Source organism: Cololabis saira, chromosome 2, assembly GCF_033807715.1.
Source record: "Cololabis saira isolate AMF1-May2022 chromosome 2, fColSai1.1, whole genome shotgun sequence".
Classification (NCBI taxonomy): Eukaryota; Metazoa; Chordata; class Actinopteri; order Beloniformes; family Belonidae; genus Cololabis; species Cololabis saira.
The window spans coordinates 22532546-22549607 of NC_084588.1; the positions used below are offsets into that span (position 1 = coordinate 22532546).

A 17062-nucleotide genomic window follows, 5' to 3' on the forward strand; every position below is an offset into this window, starting at 1 on the left:
TGGAATAATCCACTTATTTTTTAAAGTAGAAATTACAAATCAGTATTCATTTGTGTCTGCAAATATCTAATATGATTTTCCAAACAAACTGAAGTTGATAGGATTATCCATCTACCTGCTATTCCAATATATACCCGTCAGTTCTGACAAAATGGCAAGAATGGGGCCAAAAACACAAATTGAATCAATTTATTATTATTTATTTATTTATTTATTAAACTAAAGAATTGTGTCAGAGTAATGCCAGCACCTAAAATAAAACTGGGAAGATGGCTAAGCATCATCTTGGCAGGTACTTCTGCAACCTCCATGACTTTGAATTAGAATCAAACATTGTAGTAAATTGCATGTTTAGATTATTTCAATTAAAATTAGCTTTTGCTAATTGAGGCTTTTCTTCTTTAAGTTTAATAGATTGATGCATTTTTCCTGATGATGTTGAAGGATTTGAAATTCCCCCATCCTTCTGTAGTTTTACAAAATGCAGACCCCTAAACAGAATGACATGACATGACATGACATATAGGGCCACTGAATGTAGAAAATGTTGATTAAATTCCTTGATAAATGCACATTTTTGTTATTAACTCAGTAATGGATAAGTAATACAACTTAATATTTGTCAGAAAATGGAAGGTGAGACAGTATTAATCATTGAGTGGACCTTAACTGTATTATCATGTTGAAAAATCTGTCTTTTTTTTAATTAACCAAAAACTGCAATGACAGCATAAAAGGTGAAGCGTCTCCAAAAACAAAAGAAAAGGAAGTCCAGCTGACTTGTTTCAACCTCTATGAGAGCTATACTTCTTTTTCTCTCTTATCAAAAGTGACAAAACACTGACACAGGTAGAGTGAAAGAGCTGTGGGAGAAAAACAAACTCTTACAGGTTTGTTGCAGATCTCTTCAGCAGCCTCAGTAGCAGCACCAATGTTGGTGTAGTAAATGTAGTGGATGTAGAAGGTCAGGTGGAGGACATGAAGATGTTCATGTCACAGTGACAGGCAGAAGAGGAAGGTGGTTATCATTTATATGTGAAGGATCATCTGCTGGGCTGCTGTCATTCAGCACAAATCCGAGAAGCATTAAATCAAGCAGCAATAAGTCGCTTGGGTTTGGACATGAATCACTGCTAAATCTAATGCTGGTCAAAGTGCTTCTGTGATTTGCTGCGCATGTCAAATGCTGTGTGCCTTTGAAAGCAAAAAAAATAAAATAATAATAAAAAAAATAAAAATAAAATAAATAATAAAATTAAAAACATATTAATATATATATATATATATATATATATATATATATATATATATATATATATATATATATATATATATATATATATATATATATATATACACCAGTTTTTAAAAGCTTGACCAACATTTTAGCAACTAAAACAAAAATAACATCAGGCAACAACAGCAGCAGCCACAGGTTCTCCACAAGATGGCGCTCTGGTTCCAACCGGTTCCAACTGGCTTTATCCAATCTGGACATGTGGACTGTAACTACTAATAACCCACCATTCACAATATCCGCAGAAACTATTTACACGTACCTGGTAGCAACCATGTTGCTCTTTTCCCAGGTTTTATCAAAAGTGGGTGATACGGAACCCAAACTTCCGAGGTGAACTTGAACGCATCGACGCACTCGGTGACGTCACCACGTCACGCTCAGCTGATCGGGCGAGGAAGTAAACACTGAAGTAAACACAGCGAACCAGTTCAAGTAAGCTACTGCAGTCAAACGTTTACACATACCGGCAGATTTGTGGGGATTTACCAAGCGGTTTCAACCGAAGTGGGTTTCATTTAGGTGAATTATTTTCGACATGATATGAGGTAGAAAGTTGCTCTTTAATTCTGATGCAGCGTTAGCTTCAGTCAGCGATGTCTCTGTCAGTTTATGGTGTCTGTTAATTTTAAACTAGGTTACTTTATTACTGCTCACAGGTAAAGGTCACTAATATTCTGCAGTTTTTCGTTTTGCATTGGGGTGGGGAACTGGGGTGGGGAACTGGAAACGTGACATTTAAAGATATGATTTACAACTGATGATGTGGTCTGAGCTCTATGATCAATACAAATACATATTCTTTTAGACAGAACACTTACACTGGTCAATCGGGAAATTAAAAAAAATGCCTGTAAGGATTTTTTAGTCTTCAAAATGTTTGCCATTTTGCTTGTTAAAGGCTTGTACAGATTGTTAATTTTATACCCTTGAGCTAAATTTATTCCTGGCTCCTTCAGCTGTAATTAGTAAGGTTTATTTGTAGCACTGCTGGCTGATCAATTTAGATTAATAAGGAACAAAACTGATCATCAAGTCTGCTTACTTTCGGCAGTTTCACTTGCTTTGGTGGGTTGGTTTCTGACTATTTTTGCGTTTTTGCAAGTGTCTTGGAAGCTGATTTGAGTTTGTTTCAAGTTATAATTGTTAAACAATTTTCACATACAAAAACAGGGCATTTTAAATAAGCAAATGGACCCTACCATATACTGTAAATCCCACATTCAAGTAGTAGACACATATCAGAACATGTATGACATGATACAAACTAATAATAAACAAAAATGAATTAAGATAATGAGAAAGTTTTAAAAAGTAAAATAAAAAAGGACCAAAGAAAGCAAACAGTTTCACACTAGGCTTCCACAAGGTCCTTTTTTTTTAAACACAGAGAAAATGGGGTTTCTCTTCCTCCATTTGCAGGTGTGGATGAAAGATCTGGGAAGTAGTATTACATTGTTCAGTGTCACTTTCCGTGTTGTTCATGTTAACACCAAACATAATCTCCTCAGAATATCAGGGTATACATGCAGTCAAAGAAAAGGTTGTTGTCACAGAAACTGCAATTATGATCGACACCAAATCTTTCTAAGTAGCTCACGGGATGGATAAATATTATTTAGGATTTTAACTTTGACTTCTTTTGTTCAGGGGCTTACAGAGTAAGTGATGTATTTAGTTCTCCATTTCTTAATTTCAGTTTTAGAGAGCACCTCGTTCATGGGATTTCTGTTTGATCGTGTTGGGAACAGTATGTTGTTATCTCAGTGGTCTCAACCCTGGTCCTCGTGACCCCCTGTCCTGCATGTTTTACATGTTTCCCTGCATCATCACACTTGATTCTAATCAATGGTCGTCATCAACAGGTTTTATGGTCTTATGGTTTTAAGTTGTTTTTATGCTTGTTTTAGTATGTCTTGCTTTCTAGACCTACTTTTAGGATTTTATGTTATACTTTTAAACTCTTTTAGCATGTATTTTAACCTCATAGCCTATCCTATCCTGCTTTCTTGTAGCTTTTAGCTCCAGTGTTTCCTCATGTGGAGCCTCCATGCTGGGAGTGACTCTGGCCTGCAGGGGGTCGTCCTGGGGGTCGTTCTGGCCTGGATGGTTGTGGAGCTCTGCACCACGGCTTCACCGCTGTGGTGGGGACTCCTCTATCCGTCCGGGCCGGGATGGTCTCTGTGGAGACATCCCTTGTGGTTGCAGGTTATGAGACCTCCTGGTGTGGACGGCTCCCTGACACCGTTTCCTCACCTGGATCCTCAGTGCTCAGCCTTATACTTGTGTGAACTGTAGTGTGTGTGTGTGTGTGTGTGGGGGGGGGGGGGGGGGGGGGGGGGGGGGGGTATTAATAAGTTTTATGTTTTTTAACGTTTTATGTGAAGCACTTTGTGTTGCATTTTATACATGCATGAAAAGGGCTATACAAATCAAGTTTGATTTGATTTGATCAGCGTGTCATCCAGGTCTGCACAAGTCTGTTAATAGTCCATGGGCCAGACCAGATATCAGTACCACTCAAAGTCACAAAACTAATATTTTGGTATGATAACCCTTCCTGAGTGGCAGCTGTATCATCCTGTATTTGCATGATAAAGACCAGTTTGTGACATTAACCTGGCTGTTATAGTTTCATAGGAGCCTAATGATGCTCTTCTAGTTTAAGGCTCTCAATGACCTGCAACAATGATATAGTAGGGTTATATTATACATTTCCTGAATCCTTATGGTCCTGTGAGTATTCTAGTTTTTGTATTTTGTGTCTCTGTTGTTCCTAGATGACACAGGGCTATAAGTGGTATAACCTTTAGGCGAAAATTGTGTAAAAATGTGTGTTGTTTATAGTTTAAAGAGCTGCAGTGACCTCTATGTTGGTCAGAAAGATTCACATCTTAGCTTGAATGAATGCTTAAAATGATACCAAAGACAATATTGTGAAACATTGACAGATATCCTGTACATGAGTCTAAACCTGGATATATGTAATTTTCTGAAGGGGGTGTGTAACTTCATGAGCTGATAACTATGATCCAGCTGCCACTCAGGAAGGCTTATCATACCAGAATATCATCTACAGACATGGATATTTTCAAAAATCACAAGTAAGTTTGGTCACCTTGAGTGGTACTGACCAGTGAAATTTTGGGTTCTGGCCCATGGACTATAATGACACAGTCACTTATCATGGTGTGGTGCAGCAGGGTAGCATCTTAAACATGCAGGACAGGGGTCCCGAGGACCAGGGTTGAAGACCACTGTGTTATCTTGTTCCAGTGACTTTCCATCTGATAGAAAGTCACGACCATTAACATGAATTTTGGCTAGATCCATCACACATGAGTGGATCTATGTGTTCTGAAATGAGATTCTCCTCTCTTTAAACGTTTATACTACACTTTAGGATTGGCTCCACAAATGGCAACTCTGATCTGCACTTTACAAGACCATCAGGATGACGTCAACTGGTGCGCCTTCTCGGGAAAACTGTTAGCCACGTGTTCCGGCGACAAAACCCTAAGGATATACAGCACTAAGGACTTCTCCGAGCTGCCTTTCTCGCCGCTGGCAGGACATGGCTACAGCGTCCACTGCTGCTGCTTCAGCTCCTGCGGACAGTTTCTGGCCTCATGCTCCACAGACGCCACCACGGTGATCTGGTCCATGGTCACAGGTGACCTGGAGGCCGTGCTCGAGCATCCCGGGAGAAGCCCCGTCCGGGTATGTGCTTTCTCTCCCGACTCTGTCCACCTGGTGTCTGGGGCGTCTGATGGCACGTTGGCTCTCTGGGATTTCCCCTCTAGAAAACTACGAAGGTAAAGTAAAAAGAAAAAGTACATTTGTTTCGAGCTGAAATAATCTGTTGATTCAGTGACAGGAATCAGTAGCCTTGATATTGATTTAAAGGGGACCTATTATGGCATCTAATACCTATTTTAAACAGGCCTTGAATGTCTTAAAAACACGCTTTTGATTGTTTTTTGCTAAATAAATTAGAAATTCAGCCTCTGAGCCATGTCTTTATCTTCCCATTCTCTAACCTTATCAAAGAACATTCAAATAGGATGTAGATATAATGACTGCAAATAACCACTGAGATATGTAAAAATGTAAGGCGCTGAAAGGTACAGGTGTCTGAGTTCCTGTCCTCCTCCAGCTCACATTCAACAGCTATTGGCTCATCTGTGGATGAGGGGCGGGTCTTAGCGGGGGCTCAGAGGGCATTGGCTCTTTTGTCAACACAGCACATCTACAGTATTTGCTGCATAGAGTGGGCCCTGCTCAAGGTTTCTTCCCTCCTAAAGGGGAGTTTTCCTTTGCCACTGTTTGGCTTAAAGCTTTTATCCCACTAGTGGAGTTTTTACCTGCCATTGTTTATATTATGTTTATGTAATAATTGCTCGGGGGTCATGTTCTGGGTCTCTGGAAAGTGCCTAGAGACAACTTGTGTTGTAATAGACGCTATCTAAATAAAATTGAATTGAATTTAAATTGAGTTTAACTATTGGTGGTGTATAAATGCTACTTCAAGACATTTCATTGGGTTTAAAGAAACCCTTTAATGCCCGACATGAAATAACACACGCGCACACAAAATATTTGAAGTGTTTATCATAGATTGAAAACAAAAATCTTCAATTTTGTCTTTAAACATTTTGCAAATGATAATGTTTCTTATCTTACTTTATTTTTTTCTTTTATAAGTGTGGCGATGGTACGAGGTCTTAGAAATTCATGTATCAAATATGATATATATTGCATTATGGGGTTAAGAAGGGCAATACTTACTGTGCCTATTGAACTGTTCTCCAATGAATTTAGTAGGCCTTAAATTCACAAGCAGTACAGCAATCCATAATGTGGATAACTCCGTGTTATTACTTCCCTGTGTGCCTGAGCAGTGATGAAAAGGAAACGGATAATGCAGCTGCTGCTGCCTGTTTTTTTATGTTTGTTTTTTAAAGGACTGGGGCAGTTAGTGACACAACAATGGTAGCTTGCTCCTTCAGCCCCTGCAGTCAGATGTTCATGAGCGGCTCCACCTATGGGGACCTGCGTCTGTGGGACCTGAACATGAACCAGCTATACGCGGAGAAGAACGCCCACGACCTGGGGGTGTCCTGCTGCATGTTCGCTCCCACCATCCTCACTGGTGAGAAACTGTGCTGTGAATTCATCAGCGGCTCTTCAGCACACGCCTGAAGCATTTCCATCAATATATGAGAGTAAAAAATAAACTTGCACATCAATCACCACAGAATTTTTACATACTTATGTTTATTCAAAACTTGAACAATGAATGTTATCATTATTTATGAAGTGACATAACAAAGTGATCATTACATTTTGACAAAAAAATATACTAGATTTCAAGTTAGATTGAAATCAAATGTTAAACTTGGATCTATAAGAGTAAGTGTCGGCCGCATTTGAAAGTGCAGTCTGTAAAATATATCTGCTGCGTTTGCATAGCTGCCACTCGCCCACTGGTCTATCAGTTATAGTTTACATAATGTGTGTCACATACATGCCCAGCTGTATTGTACGCCTCTCATCCGTAAGAGGCAGCACATGAGGTGGCGACATTACAGTCGTACTGACAGCTTTAGTGAGGAAGGGATGGGCGGCGCATAGCTGTTCTGTTTGGTCTTCACACCATAAAATCAACCTGTTTTGAATATTCTCTGTGTGTCTTCCTTTATGTGGATTGTTTGCTTGTTTATCCTCTTTTAGGTGGTCAAATGGTGCAGCTTCGATTGGCGTCCTGCGGTCAAGACTGTCACCTGAAGATATGGGCCATTAACAAGTTCTGCTCTGGAGGTGGGCACGATATTACAATACTGAAAAGCAGAAAATCTGTTTCCGTCTCATAAGATAAACCCTTAGAACTAGACATCCAAAATGGTAAATAAATGCTGCAGACTAACAAACATTATTCACAGTACAACACATCATAACAACTACTTGGATAACAAGTTGATGATAGAATTACGTTTATAACAGTCTACTGTATGAAATCACATGAAAATGTTGCATGGGACGGATTCAAATTAAAGGACAGGCTAATAAATATAGAAAAGATTGCATCGTTGTCTCTCAACACAGTCGGCCACATCCAGAAATCTAGTCTGTGAACTCTGTCCAGAAACATCATTGAGTTCTGCGGGCAGGAGATCGTGGCAGATGAGCAGAAAGAGTGTGAGCACGTGTTTTGTGGTCAGATGAGTCCGTGTTTCAGTTTCCTCATGGAAAAAAACAGATGTCGGGTTCTGCATGCCAAAGACGAGGAAGATCATACAGACTGTTATTGTTGAAAGTTGTCAGAGACAGTTGTGTGAAAAAGTGTTTCCTCCCCTTCCTGATTTCTTATTTTTTTGCATGTTTGTCGCACTTAAATGTTTCAGATCATCAAACTAATTTAAATATTAGACAAAGATAACAGAAGTAAACACAAAATGCAGTTTTTAAATGAAGGTTTTTATTATTAAGGGGAAAGAAAAATCTAAATCCAGATTTCTAAGACCTCTGTACCATCGCCACACTTATAAAAGAAAAAAAATAAAGTAAGATAAGAAACATTATCATTTGCAAAATGTTTAAAGACAAAATTGAAGATGTTTTTGTTTTCAATCTATGATGAACACTTCCAATATTTTTGTGTGCATGTCATTTCATGTTGAGCATTAAAGGGTTTCTTTAAACCCAATGAAATGTCACCTCACGTTGTTCTGTACACAGAACTGGGATCAAACATGACAAACGGTTACTGGAAACGTTTATTTGCAGCTGTTGCTGCACATGTGGGTCATATCAGACGCTGAAATCCAAGGCTCGTTTAGTCCTACCACTCTGTTGTGTAATACGGAATCAAATAGTTGAGAGTTTTATGTTTTTGTAACATTTAGTTTAAATCAGCTTCTGTTAACTTGTAGACAACAAGGGGTTTGATATACTTTCTGTTCCTTTTTACAGAGATCAGCTCAGATTGGCTTTTTAAAGTTTTCCTTTGTCTCAGACTTCATACATCGTTGATGCGTATAAAATTATCATCATGTCCTTTCTCCCTGCACCTACAGTAGTCTAGACTGGAGATGAGCTGAATATCAGTCAATATCAACAATACATCCTGACAAGGACAAATCACTGATGCTGCCAAATGAATACATGTTTCATTGAAAAAATAAAATGTTATAGTAGTTGCAATTACCATCCCTTCAGTTTCAATGCATTTCATTTTCAGTTTGCATTCTTTTCTTGTTCTTTTGTTGTCACTTTCTCTCTCAGCGTATAAGATGCAGCTCCTTCACACACTAACTGGACAGTCGGCTCCGGTCCTCTGCTGTGCGTTCTCCTCGGATGGGCGGCTGCTCGTGTCTGGGTAAGATCAGACCTTTGCGATGGAACACTAGTGATCTTGCACCTGACATTTATGAAGCGCACCTCAGTCTCGAAATCTTCTTCAAATGGACAATAAGTTTTGTCTGTTATCACCAGGTAGGGTTACGTTTTTATAGGACTGACTTTGTGGCCATTGCAGTTTGTTTTTTTTAATTAGCTGAAACATTCAGCATATATTTGTTGTTTGTGTAACTGACACATTTAATTATTTTTGTGTGAGGATTTGGTCTCATGCTGTTTCCCTCGGGAGATTTTCTCAGTTGCCAGCCATACGCTAAATGTACATTTTAAATCACTGCCTTGATGTAGGTCAGTTTTCATGTCTTGATCTATTCAGGATCAAGAGATTGATGTAAAATATAGATTGTTTGCCTGAATGCTGCAGAAAGTAGGCCACCCTCTGCTCATACAGCAGTGCAGTACGTTCCCGGGAACACTGGAGGGAGACATGGATCGCTTTATTCCTCCTTGAGTGAACCACTTGAGTTAGAAAGCAGCTGGGTTTCTGAAACATTGCTGATGTACTTGAAATCTTTCTGTTTCCTTCAGCTCTGTGGACAAAAGCGTTACAATCTACGATGCAGTAAGTTCCTCTCCTTTTCTTTACTGTGTTGAGCAGCTTTTAGCTCTGCCGGCTGACACACGTTGCTCATATTTTGTCTCGTGCTACACTTTTTCTACAGAATAACGCAGTTTTGCTGTACACGCTGAAAACACACGACAGGTAAATATAAATGTATACTCGTGTTTTGTTTGGAATGATAAATGAAGAAATGTAGTTTCCTGTTCCAGATCTTACATCTTAAACGTTGATCTTCCACGTCAGTGGAGCTAATTAATAGTACATGCCCATTTGGCCTTCATTGAGCGTTACATCTCTGTAAACCTGCCTCCTTTTCAGTATTGACAAAAGCACCCCACACGGTCTCGTGCTGAGGTGGTGGTGGGTTTTAGAGGGAGACGATTTTTTAAAAGGGCTTCATGAAAATTCTGTCAAGTAAAATGGGGCTGGTACCCCTCTCTTTAATGAAACCGTTTCCACCGGTACAAAACATACCAACCAATCCTAATGGGCAAGGGGCGGGCTTTATGCAATGGTTCGAACGGGATTGGTCAAGAGTCACTGTTCAAAGAGTGCTGCAGAATTACTAATAACACATTGGATCAACAGGTTTTTACCTGAAAGCTAACAGCAGTCACTCGCCGGTGTTCCTCCTCCTGCACACGCTGTTCTTTTACAACCAGTTATTTTGTTTTTCATTGACAGATTAATTATTACGTTTGTGGCTGTTTGATGTTTTCACATTAAAGTCTCTTGGCCACATTATTTCATAAACATGAATAATAAAAAGTAACATTTAAATAAAAAAAATATGAATTATGAATGAACATGTATTTACATATATTTAATCAAACAGTTTCTTGTTTAATCAGAAAATGCTGTAATGTCTGGATTTTTCGTTCATTTCAGTGCTCATTTCAAACACGCTCACGTTCACTCTTTATGAACCTTAGAGAGTCACGAGTTACTCCTATTTTTTTTCAGATTAGCTTCATCAGCTGTTGATGCCACACCTCGTCGGTTTGAATAAGCCCCACGCAGTAAATGTCATGACTGTAACAGATCATTGTGAATCATGGTTTCCAAAACACACATTTTTCTTTTTTTTTTCTTTTTTTGTTAGGAGAAAGGTAGAACCACACTGCCTAGATCTCTCATCACACACACACATCCACACGAGGCGCAGATGACTGATCGCTCAAGCCATATGCGCATTGATAAAGCCACCTGTGTTTGAAAAGCATCGAGCTCCTTTCAGTGGAGGAAATGAAAGTGCTTTTGGAAAATTGCTAACTGAAGTGGAAGCAGAAGGATAGATGAAACTTTTGACACAATGCCCGCAGGAAACTCATTTGACTTTCAGAGAAGGCCTTGATGTTAGGTTAGTGTTAGTCTTTTTTGCACTTTTTTGTGTGTAGTCTAATGGCTTTTGTGGATCAGCGTTACTCAGCAACCCAGCTTAGGTTTTAGAGAGATTGTCCTCATTAACTTTGCCTTGACTTCTTTTTTTCCTGAATTAACTGAAAATGTAGTTTTAATCCTGATTTAGATCTTTAATGAAGCTTGTGACAGAGTAAACTTACCACTGACGTGACCTACTTTTGGAGAGCTTCTCCACACTGTTACGTACATATTCAGGTGTGTCAGGGAGTCGCGGCTTCTAACCCTTTAGCATCGTATCCTGAAGCCGAGCTTCTCTGCTGCAGCTGCGATTCATGTCTCAGAATCAATTCCTACATCTTGCTTTCCGTGCTGTGGCTTTTTTTTTTCTAACTGACTGTAAAATTGTTTATAAAAAAGCCATGAATGAGTTGTTTGTTCCCTGCTACAGGTACGTGACAGCCTGCGCCTTCTCTTCAACTTCACCACTGATTGCCACAGGATCGATGGATAAGTCTGTAAACATCTGGAGGCTGGAAGATGGAGGCACGGCAAATGGTGGGACCGAACACACATAACACTTAAAAAGTGCACTGAAAGAATACAAGCGTTAGTTTGATGTTGGGCCACATTTGTCTCAATTTGTCTCTTTTTGTTTTTCTGTCCTTTACATCACGTGGAAATGAAAAGGCGGAAAGTCGCTTTCAGGTTAGTTTATTTTTATCTTCAATATTGTTACACCTCCTTTTATTAAATATTTTTATCTTTTTGTTTGACAGCTCTAACAGTTGAGTAATCATAATAATACCGCTGCAATAAATGTTAATGTTTTCACTTAAATCTTCAGCTTTCCCTCTCAGAGAATTATACGTAGAAGCTGGTATTTCTAATCATAATCTTGCAATCTTAACCTGCATCCCTCGCTATGACTAACTCGTAGCGAGGGATGCAGGTTTTGTGTGCAAAACTGCCCTCTTTTCCCATCCTTGCTCGTCACTATCAAGTACTAAAGTTTCTTTTAAGATGGCTTTGCAGCCCTCTTGCGTACATTTACCTTTTTCATTTTATGTTACAGAAGAGTATGAGCAGACATCAACAGAAGGTGAGAAGAATCTAAATGTATCTTTCTGTTGAATGAAAGGCATTTGAAGCAGTCCTCACGCAAAATGAGTGCAAAAAGATAAAATCGAATGTTAAATGAAGTTCTTCTTGGGTTTTCTGTGTGTAAATCAATGCAACCTCCATATCATCACACAAACCATACTAACCGCAGCGCAGCCCCCTGATCAATAATCAGTCAGCAGGATCCCACGACGGTCTTACACTGAGAATATTTGCCTTTTAAATTTTTTTTATATATATATATATATATATATATATATATAAAACAACTGACCTTCTTCCCTTGGCCTGCCTTCTCAGCAAGAGCCCCGGCGGGTCGATCGAGGCTGCTGGTTGCCGATTGGACGGAAGAGGACGTGTCGGAGTGGCTGGTAGAGGAAGGCCTCGAGAGATTGGTGGATTGTTTTAAATCCAATAATATAGATGGTACGGAGCTGCTCGGTCTCACCAAGGAAACACTGGCGTCAGAGCTGCGCATAGGTGAGGGGGACAAATATCACACACTGCACTGTGACAGCAGCGCGCCTTCTCCTCTCCCTCCGGTCCTTGTAGTCGCGCCCCTTGCCTTTTGTCTGAAGTGTAATAAAAGAGTCTTTCGGGTATTACAGGGCTGGCGTCTTGTGAGAAAGAAGAGACTGTAAATATTTGTGGATTAAGTCTTTTTTTTTTCCCAAACTGCTTTAAAAGGATAAAATGTTGAATTCAGGTACAGGTGAAGGGATGTCAGAGGTGGTTATGCTCAGCAAGATTACATAATATTAGGCTGCAACCTAAAAGCTTTCAGCTTTGGGGCTTCATCACTTCTGACTTTAATCTGGATCCCTTCATGGGTTACATAACTCAAGCTTCAAAACAAACTTTCCCATAAGGTATGAAGTGGATTTTTACACCTAATATCATTAAGCCCTCTTGGTTTTTCCCATGTCTTTGGCATCATTTTCAGCTTGCGTTGCTTGCAGTTTATATCTTTTTTTCCTTCTTTTATTTTCTTGGAGTGTGATTTTGATGTCTGTCTACCAGTTTAGACAGCAGACTTCATGTTCTCTGCAAATGTTTGCCGTGCTGCCATGTCGTCATTTCCATCCCACAGTTGCCGTCAGTCACCGTCGAGTTGACACAGCATCAGTGCAGTGACAGCTTGTGTTCACATTGTTCTGTTTTTAGCAGCGCACCATGAATCCCACCGTCTTAGCAGAGAAAACTTAGCAAACAGCGCTGAGTTGCATCCTCTTTTATCTTCTGCACTGATGGAGAGACGGGTATCTCTTTTAAAGATGGAAGTGAAATCAGTGAGGAGTTTTGCTTTGAAAGAGGCAGATAATAACCAGAATGCACCAGTAAGTTTGGAAAAGAGAGTGTGTGTATATATATATATATATATATTTAAAAAGAAAAAGAAAGTGTTTTGTGTTCAGCGGCGTCAGCTCTTCTTTGTTATCCAAACCAAAAATGCCATTTAGCTTGGAATTGGACAGACAGCCCACAGACATGGTCTGCTCCCACCATGCTCACGCTCACCCACGCTCACATTTGCAAGAGCGAAAAGTGCTAAACACGGGAGTGGAAAACACTCCAAACATTGATGCTGATATTCTTACACATGTTTATGTTGGGTCAGTTCATCCCGTTCTTCACAATGAGAACACATGAAGTCTTGTTTTCTCCTCTGCACATTCATGATTTGATTTTGTGTGTGTGTGTGTGTGTGTGTGTGTGTGTGTGTGTGTGTGTGTGTGTGTGTGTGTGTGTGTGTGTGTGTGTGTGTGTGTGTGTGTGTGTGTGTGTGTGTGTGTGTGTGTGTGTGTGTGTGTGTGTGTGTGTGTGTGTGTGTGTGTGTGTGTGTGTGTGTGTGTGTGTGTGTGTGTGTGTGTGTGTGTGTGTGTGTGTGTGTGTGTCAGAATCAGTTGGCCTGCGGGGCAAACTCCTGAGGAAGGTGGAGGAGCTGAAGAGTGATTCAGTGTGTTCAGGCATTCCTGATGAGTTTCTCTGTCCAATCACCAGAGAGACAATGAGGGAGCCAGTTATTGCTGCTGGTAGGACAATATGAGGATCTTTCTCCTTATGATTATGGTTTAAAAAAAAAAAAAGGCAAAACAACATGTTAGTTATCCTATTTCCTCTTATTTGCTCCAACAGATGGCTACTCTTATGAAAGAGAGGCCATTGAAGGCTGGATCCACACCAAGAACCGCACCAGCCCCATGACCAACCTTCCCTTACTGACGACCCTGCTCACCCCGAACCACACGCTGAAGATGGCTATCGGCCGCTGGAGGACGAGCCACTGACCTCCTTCACACCCAAGCACAACGCAGTGCTCACATCAGAACCGCAGGTTTCCAGGTTTCTGACTTTGTGCCATTTAATTTGGTGGGACTCGTTTATGAAATGACGCTGATTACTATAATTATTTTAGTTTCATCATGATCTGCCTGTACGCTGAGGGTGAATATAGCAAACATGAGAATCTCACTTAAAGAGTATAACTCAGTAATTCACTTCACCTTACGTTCAAGCTAGTTGTAGTTTTGCCCCTTGAAGAGATGCTTGACAGGATACACATGTCTGAAAAGTGATACAAAATTTCTTTATAATATGTAGGCTACGAATATTCATAATAATAAAAAAAGTGCACAAGAATAATGTTCTGATAGCTCAGTCCTCATCTGGATTTAACATTCGTGATGATCCCTTTACCCTTTTTCTATACAGATGATTGTGATGGGGGGGTATTTTCCCTCTCTGACCATCTATTATATTTTGTTTTGTTTTTTTTAATTGTAGATGTAAACATTAGCTGACCAAAGTAGTTCAAGGTTTACTTTCCCACATCAACCCACATCTAGCTGTGAATGTAATGAGTGACATTAATTACTAAAACCTCTCCATGGCTCAGGTTTGCCAATCTCCAGTTGTAAACGAGCTGTTTAATGTAATGTCTTCGTTAAATGTTTATATACTGTATATTTTTGTGTTGAACTGTGAAGGGACAAGAGCTTTTATTCTTGCGTACACACCCCAGACCTTAATTAATATTTCTGAGATACACAGTGAAATAAGCAGATGTAGAAATATAGTCCTCATGTAATATTTTTATTATCCCACAATATTAATGTGGTAACATTCTTTATACCGTTGTATGACTCTGAAAAGGGTATATGACAACTATGGACATACTGCAAGATAAAAATTATCCTAAGGTTCTCTGTCCTACATTTGGAATAATGTTTCCTCTGTTTTTAAATAAACCCATAAATGCTTCATCTGATTAAGTTCTCTGCAATGCAAAAATAAATAACATACTGTATACCGTCCATATTGATGCAGTCAAGTCCGTGTTAAATTATGACAATAAGTTTCCAACAACATCATGTACAGTGTCTTTTTTTTTTTTTTTTATCAAATGTACCAAGAAAGAGAATCTGAATTACATAAAGACCTTCCTTTGAAGCCTGTAATGCTGACAGATAATCACTTACAAGGAAATATATAATCTGCAAATATAGTTTACACCGTACAAATATAAATGTTTTAAAAGACATTCAATGATAGAAATGGTCACATACTGCAGCTAATAGCGTGAAGTCTTGTTTATTCGTGCACACAGCTGTCTCCGACTTCTATATTTGATATAATTAGTTAAAAGTTGAAACAATGCACTAGCTAGTTTTTCAGATCCCTACTTAAGGTACGCCGGATTTCCTTGAATACACTAGTGTAGCTGAATACATGAAAGCAAAAGCATAGTAGCCTGAGTTTAACACTGGTTCTAGATTGTAAATGCAGTGCAGCAGCATAAATCTACAGAACAGGCTCAGGGAAGGGAGCTGTTCTCCCTCGCTACCTTATGTGGGACATAGTGTGATGAAAAACAGCCTGTTTTTGCACTTTGATAAACTATATTCAGACATTGGACTCTATAAATGAGCGCTTGGGTTTTATGGGAGCCACATGCAGAGCCGGGTTGTCTCTCGTCAGGCTCGCCTGTCTGTGCCTCCCGTCAGGGAAGCGTAGCTGGGAGGATACAGACCCTCTGGTCTCTCGCTGGTGGGAGCGTTCTCCAAACTCCCTGCCCTGCTGCTGGCTCGCAGACAGCTGCTCCTGGAACGAGGCACGTTTGTACTCATTGTTCAGCCCTTGGAACTCCATGACCGACATACCGAAACTCTCGGCTCCTCCTCCTCCTCCGTGTCCCTGTCGGCTCGGCCCGGAGGTCTGCTGGCCCTGGACTCGCGCCGCCTTGTCCATGACCCCCATAAAGGGCCGAGGCTTCATTTCGGGTTTTGCCTTGAAGCTACCGCTGCTCTTGATGGGGCCCGGGGCGTCTGGTGCCTGCTGCCTCCCTCCATCTGACAGGTTCCCACTGGAAGCCTGACTGGAGCTGGAGCCCCTCGACCCCGCTGTTCCCGCTCCACCACCCTCCTTCTTGACCTCCATAGCAGACCCCAGAGCCAGAGCCAGGCCGTCCAGAGGCACAGAAGGAGTGGACAGCCTGTCGGAGCCCCTGGAGAAGCTGGCCGAGCGCGGCTGGTACATCTGAAAGGGTCCAGGTGGAGACGAGCTGTTGGGAGACATGGGATGATAATGCTCAGTGGGGCTGTGACCGGAGTGTTCGCTGACTGATCCGGGGCCGATATCAATCCCCACGACTGCGGCCGGCCGTAGGGAGGTGGAGATGTGTCTCCCCGGCAGGGGACTGGAGGGGCCGCACAGAGACAGCGGCCTGACCCCGACTCTGTTCCCCGCCTGGAGGGAATGGCAGTGGTGCTGAGTCCTGCTGCTCTGACTCTGGCTCTGTCTGGTGATGGCAGGACCCGGCTCAGGCGTGTCCACGAGCAGCTGGTTCGGTACGTACTCCTCTTTAGGGAAACACGGGGACTGATCTGCTAAACTGAAGGCCACACCTCCCGGGAGAGTCCTGTTAGAAGCGTACGGATTCAGAGGCCAATATTCTGGACTTTTCCCGCAGTGCAGGCCTACTTGGTCACCTTCCTCCTTCTCACCCTCCCTTTCTGCATCAGCTTGGTCTGCTGGGATCTGCCTCTCTCGACTTTCCTGTGAGTAGATGTCTGTTACTTCCTCCGTAGTTTGGTGGTGGTGGTGGGTGTGAGGGTCCCTGTTGTAACCCTGTGTCATGTTATTGCCAGATATCTTCAGATGATGTTTGTTTTCCTCCTCTACTCGAGCCAGCAGGCGGCGGATCTCCCGGTTGGACGGGCAGAGTCGTGCTGCTTCGTGGAGATCTGCCAGCGCTGCAGCAAACTGCCTGGGGAGGACAGAGAAAATTAACAAAGCAACTTCAA

The 17062-nt window shown here is 41.1% G+C and overlaps 2 protein-coding genes across 4 annotated transcripts in view; one reads left to right on the forward strand and one right to left on the reverse strand.

Annotated features, from left to right (window-relative positions):
- The first annotated feature begins 1679 nt into the window (after window positions 1-1679).
- Window positions 1680-15209, forward strand: wdsub1 (WD repeat, sterile alpha motif and U-box domain containing 1). Its single transcript, XM_061741181.1, has 13 exons — window positions 1680-1732; window positions 4701-5112; window positions 6262-6449; window positions 7031-7117; window positions 8582-8675; window positions 9245-9278; window positions 9379-9419; window positions 11089-11195; window positions 11328-11345; window positions 11713-11739; window positions 12060-12239; window positions 13658-13792; window positions 13896-15209. The coding sequence occupies exons 2-13, from the start codon at window positions 4715-4717 to the stop codon at window positions 14045-14047; spliced, it is 1461 nt and encodes a 486-aa protein (XP_061597165.1). The 5' UTR covers window positions 1680-1732; window positions 4701-4714; the 3' UTR covers window positions 14048-15209.
- Window positions 14843-17062, reverse strand: part of LOC133460533 (protein TANC1-like) — a 39166-nt gene continuing 36946 nt past the window's right edge. For all 3 annotated transcript variants that reach the window (XM_061741159.1, XM_061741151.1, XM_061741168.1), the window contains one exon: window positions 14843-17025. In XM_061741159.1, the coding sequence (XP_061597143.1) occupies window positions 15663-17025 (1363 nt within the window). In that variant the 3' untranslated portion in view covers window positions 14843-15662. The remainder of the gene's footprint in view (window positions 17026-17062) is intronic.